Genomic DNA, 5,875 nt, shown 5'->3' on the forward strand with positions numbered 1-5,875 from the left:
GCACTTACATGCCGTTTTGATACCATAATGTGGACCACTACCTGTGAAAAGATTTAGGGAAGAGAAAACCGTCTTCAGCCATCCAGTGCTGTTGATGTGGTGGAGGAGAGAAAACGGATCTCGGCTGAAGAATTTCTTCAAGTCATCCCCAAAGGACACGCTAAGGAATCTCAAGCGCCTAGCCATTAGGGCCGGACATTTGCAGAGAAAGTGTTTAACAGTCTCTTTCTCGGCGGGATCTCCACAGTTTCTGCAATAGGGGTTGTACGAAATTCCAAGCTTCTCATAAGCTTTTCATGGCTTCTCGCTAACGTCATAAAATTCAATAAATTGTAAATTTGAAGTTAGATGTGTTTACAGATTTAATTAAGTGAGTTGGTCTGTAAGGTTATTTTCTGTAGACTTAAGTAAATAAATACAATAAAATAAAATATGTAAGTAATGTTACATACGAGCATATTTTCGAATTTGGTAGAAAGAAAGCCGAGTTCTAAAAAGAGATTGCATCGAAATCAATGAATGAATGAATTTCTAATAACTATATATAAATATATAAATATCAACAGTGATGAAGAATATTTCATCCATCAATTCGTTAACTCAGAAGTTGAAGTAGGACTAGAAGTACATATGTAAGTAGGTCAGTCGCTTGCACGACGGTGACTTGTGTAGATCAAATCGGTAACACAAAGCGATAACAAGTGATAAATTACAGCGATTAGTTGCTAGCCAACATGATTGATCCAAATCTGATATTTTGACTATTTGTGTCATTTGCGTAAAATTTCAAAAATATATAAAAGCCAAAATATTCATTGAGCTGTTACAGTTTTACAAAACCGGTAGACAAAGTAAAACACCTACAATGATTTTTTACAAGAAACAAATTCTTCTTCGTTTTTTCTTGACTTTAAGCGTTTTTAATGCGGATGGCAGAAGGATTGGTAAGGTGAAACGAAAAATATTTGGGTTACTCACAAATTTATCTCTGCTTGATTTTACAGATCAGCTCAGCTATAAGAAAACGTACAACTTTCCATTGCTCCGCAATATGGATTATGGCACCATTATTGGCACGGCTGATGATGTCGACACTGGCACGGGCACGGGTATGAATATTGACGCTGGTACTGGCACTGGCACAGGCACGGGCACAGTTACTGGTACTGGTTCTGGTACTGGTTCCGCTATTGATCCCGATCTTGAGAACGACACAAAACCAGCCGACTCATTGGTAGTGATCAAACCAACGCAGTCGAAGGATAGCTCTCGCATGTTTAAGGGTTTCCTTTTAAGAGCTCTTTTGGGTCCTATTAGTGGCGGTAGTGGAAATGGTTACTCCGGAACTCCTTACATTATATTAAATATACCTAACAATATCACAAATATCAATCAGAATAACTTGACTAACACGGCGACGACCACCACTACCACAACTACCGCAGCTCCCGCAACCCGTATATTATATCAACCACTACCCTTTTCATCGCCACAAAATTACGACCAACGTGGCAGTGACACTGAAAATGAAGAACTGTTCCAAAATTTTATGCTCAGTCCAAATAATCAGTTGATTCCTGTTTATTTACCGCCGGGAGTGGAGACTTTGATTCAAGATAATGTCGTTCGTCCTGGTTTTGGTCAACGAAGGCGGGGACAGACAAATCAAAATTATAACAGCAAGCCTGTCAATCCTTTTTCTGCGTTTACAAATAATCTCAAACGTATACAATATTGGTAATTCATGGAGGATGAATAAAATGTAGTGTCCTCTTGCAAATATATTTCCGCTTTTGTACTTACATATATTTTATGGATTGTTTAATCAGTTATGTTTCATCACGTAGGAATTATCTGTGGGCGTATAGCTTTTAACGAATCACATTTGTGAATTGTTACTTGTGAACAATATCTTCTTTTCCCACTCCTATTTTAAATAGCTGGGAAATAAGATGTGCGAGGTTTGAATGGCTTAGTCCAACCAAAATCAGTAGCTAATAAAACATAGTGGAGACGTGAGGGCTTGAAGTAAATAAATAAATAATTGGCGCGCACACTTTTGTTAGTGTTGGACCGAGCTCCTCCTCCTATTTGTGGCGTGCGTCCTGATGATGTTCCACAAATGGAGGGACCTACAGTTTTAAGCCGACTGCGAAGGGCAGATATTTTTATGAGGAGCATTTTTATGGAAGAAACACACTCGGAAGTTTGCCATTGGCTGCCGAGGGGCGACCGCTGTTAGATTCTTTCATTTTAATGTTTCATGCCCGGAGATTGGAAGTGAAGACTTGTCCTAACTAAATTCATATACATATTCTTAGCTCAGAATCACTATGGAGGAATATCTTTAAAAACGTATACCGGTACTATAAAGAAACTGCTTATATAAAATTTCTTCCCAGCCTGAAAGTAGCTGTAAGGAAATGATTATACAAAGATATTGAAAATATTAAAAGGAGATGATGGATCATTTTTCTTGTATTTCTTTTATTCACATATTGGCGAAAAGGCAACTAGCGGCGGCTAAACAAATCAGGACATCTGCGTTTCTAAGAACTGTAAAAAGGAAATTTACTAAGATTTCCAAAAATGAATATCAATATTTTATGTAGAAACGGAGGAAGTTAGAGTAAAGGAAAACACATTTGGCAGTTTCTGTGCAAATCGCAATGCATAAGGATAAAAGGCTCAAAACATACGACTGTCCACATAAAGCCTCGGGAGAAATCTTAAGATCAGTTTTGGTAAATAGGAAAAGAAATTCACAAATTTCTCTTTGGGTTTGTTTAATGTACTTGATTAAAAGCAACCGGCTCTTGGGATTAATGTTTTCAAAACCAATTATTAAAATCGAAAAAGAAACAAATAAAGTGTCAAAACTTGTCATTATTGTACTTAAAATCGGTGAAAAAAGCCACACGATTCACCAAGTACTATGAGACAGTTATTCCAAGCTATTGATCTATCATAGAAATCCAACGTCAAAAACCGGATATGTCCCATTAGTAAAGACCGGCGTTTGAAAAAATGAAATGATGCATAGGTACATAAATGACTGCACGAATATATTTTATGGAAGTGAATTAAAATATTTTTTTACTTTGAATTCTTTAAATAAATACATAATCACAATACTAAGCATATTCTAATATTATTACATAAACAATTAAATGTTTACCTATACATATGGAAAAATTACATTGTTACAGTATGTCGAATGGAAGCGTGACCGCCATTTGACCAATTCAATTCTAACAAACTGCATTGCGTGCGCTTACTACTGTGGGCAAAAAGTAAGGTGAATTTGGTTGTAAAATGAAAAACCTTTATTTATTCTTGAAAATCAATTTCATCCCCTTCAAAATAATCCCCTCTCGATGAAATACACTTAAGCCAACGATTTTTCCAATCCCCGAAACATGCCAAATAGTCCATTTCCGGTATAGCCATCAGCACCTTCTTCGATTCAGCTTTTATCTCCTCAATCGAGGAGTGGTCTCTTGAGTTTTGGGAATAGCCAGAAGTCACACGGAGCCAAATCAGGCGAATACGGTGGTTGCGTGGAATTTTTGGCGAAATGGTCACGAAGAACGAGTGCAGTGTGAGACGGTGCATTATCGTGATGCAAAAACCAAGAGTTGTTGGCCCATAATTCTGGTATTTTTAGACGAATTGCTTCACGTAAACGACGCATAACGCTCAAATAATATTCCTTATTAACAGTTTGGCCAGATGGAAGGAATTCATAGTGCACCACACCCCGAAAATCGAAAAAAACTATCATCATGACCTTTATTTTTGAACGACTTTGTTGTGCTCTATTCGGTCTGGCCTCGCCTTTAGCACGATATTCGCTTGATTGGTCGGTTGTTTCAGGGTCGTAAGCATAAATCCAAGTCTCATCTCCCGTAATGATGCATTTGAGCTTGTCCTGATAGTCTGAAAGCATTGTTTCACACACATCAAAGCGACGACTTTTTTCCAAGAAATTGAGAGTTTTCGGTACCACACGAGATTTGACTTTTCGTAGGCTCAAATGGTATTTCAAAATGGTTTTCACAGATCCTTTTGATATTCCGATCATATCAGTAAGGTCTTTAACAGTCAACCAACGATTTTTGAGCACTAACTTGGTATCGTTCTCTTCTTGTAAAATCCAAGGTTGACTAGTTCTGCTGACGGTAATAAAATATTACTTTATGCAAAATTTTATTCGTCAAAACTGTAATTCAAATTGGCGGTAAAAACAAATAAACGGCTAAATCCTTTTTCAAGCAGTTCCAAACATGAACCTTAACTGGATGTTTAATATTGTCGATTATCAGCAGTACAACAGAACTAATGTGCGCATCTATTCGCCCTAAAGGAAGGTTCTTCCATGAGTATTACTTTTGCCTAATTCCATTCCAAAATTGCCTGAATCCATACAAGTCTTTTTTCAATGTGTGATGATGAGAGCAGCGGTTTTTTTCAATATGCTCCAGAATTCGAGGTCTTCTAAACGTATACATCCTAGAATCGTGTCTCTGCATACAGCAACATCATTTTTCCTTAAAATTGCTTTAGCCTCACGTAACGATAAGTTCGGCTTTGTCACAAATAAATCAATTATATTCTGATCTTGCTTTGGAGAGGTATTATTGTGGGCCTCGTCTGGGGAAATCCTCAACATTTTTAACTTCGGTATAGCGTTGGACACTTTTATTTATTAACGTCTTAGACTTCTTGAAATATTTTGTTACAGATGCATGTGCCAATTTTGGACCTTTAGGGTGTGTATGTAGGAACACTGCTTCAAATCATTTTCATATGCGGAACTTATTTTGCAAAAAAAAACAATTACTTTCTAAATTTCTCACAAAACTAACAAATTGCACAACGCATATGCGTAAAGGGCATGCCTGCTTAGCAGCATTTAAATACAGGGCCCGCCATCTATCGTTACGGATTTGAACTAGGTATTATTTAAAGAATGGTAACACTTAGCTGTCATCTGATTTGACAGAAAATTAGTTTTATTCTTCCGCTGAACGAAAATGGTTGTGTATACGCTCAAAGAACGCTGGGAAATATTGCGACATTACTTTGAAAATCATGGTAATGTTGCAGAATGTGTATGAAAATGGGTGGGAAGATAAGCACCGAATGAAGCGTATGTGCTTTACTTTGCGAAAAAAGTAAGAGAAACTGGGTTGCTTATTGACAAACCAACGCGTGACCGACCAAATACCGTGCATACACCCGAAAATATTGCTGCTGTGGCCGAGAGTGTTCGTGAATCACCAGGAACATCAGTTCACCGTCGTTCTCAACAATTGGACATTTCGGAGACATCATTGAGATGAATTTTACGTAAGACTTGTTGTACGAGGCGCGAGTTTGCGTAAATAAAGCCAAATTTATTATCTCTTCTGGCACATCTAAAAGTGATCCATTAAAAAGAATAAAGCAAGACCAGAGCAAATTAATATTTATTGGCAAGTCTTCAGAGACAATAAAAACAAATTCGTTAAGCCCTTTTTATTTTGTTACATTTGTTACTCAAAAATTATAGCTAACCACACTTAATAAATTCAAATTGGTTTCATATCTTGTAATACTATTTTGGCCATAAACTATCTACAAACAATGTAGACAATTTGTTTCTCCCGTGCGTTTACTTTATAGAAAAAATAAATACGTTTTGCAACCCGCAGTAGCCACGCATAAACTTTTACAGTCTTCCACCTGCCAAAAACTTACTTGCCTAAGAATTTACGATAGTACCGCTTTTAAGAAGGAAACTTTCGGCGCAATCTTTGACTTTGCTCACTTTTATTTATCACAACTTAATATAGACATTTGTACAACTGTATTTATGAATGCGTACGCTTTA

At 37.0% G+C, this 5,875-nt stretch overlaps 1 protein-coding gene across 1 annotated transcript; it reads left to right on the top strand.

Annotated features, from left to right (window-relative positions):
* Positions 1-834: 834 nt before the first annotated feature.
* Positions 835-1,760, top strand: LOC129239235 (uncharacterized). The gene is made up of 2 exons (XM_054874588.1): positions 835-944; positions 1,005-1,760. The coding sequence occupies exons 1-2, from the start codon at positions 866-868 to the stop codon at positions 1,739-1,741; spliced, it is 816 nt and encodes a 271-aa protein (XP_054730563.1). The 5' UTR covers positions 835-865; the 3' UTR covers positions 1,742-1,760.
* The last annotated feature ends 4,115 nt before the right edge of the window (positions 1,761-5,875 follow it).

The sequence above is a fragment of the Anastrepha obliqua genome, chromosome 2 (genome assembly GCF_027943255.1).
Source record: "Anastrepha obliqua isolate idAnaObli1 chromosome 2, idAnaObli1_1.0, whole genome shotgun sequence".
Classification (NCBI taxonomy): domain Eukaryota; kingdom Metazoa; phylum Arthropoda; class Insecta; order Diptera; family Tephritidae; genus Anastrepha; species Anastrepha obliqua.

Excerpts from the sequence above, each read along its gene's own strand:
- LOC129239235 (XM_054874588.1), top strand. The coding sequence starts at position 866 with ATGATTTTTTACAAGAAACAAATTCTTCTTCGTTTTTTCTTGACTTTA. Across the intron at positions 945-1,004 it reads TGCGGATGGCAGAAGGATTG|ATCAGCTCAGCTATAAGAAA; the intron begins GTAAGGTGAAAC and ends TTGATTTTACAG.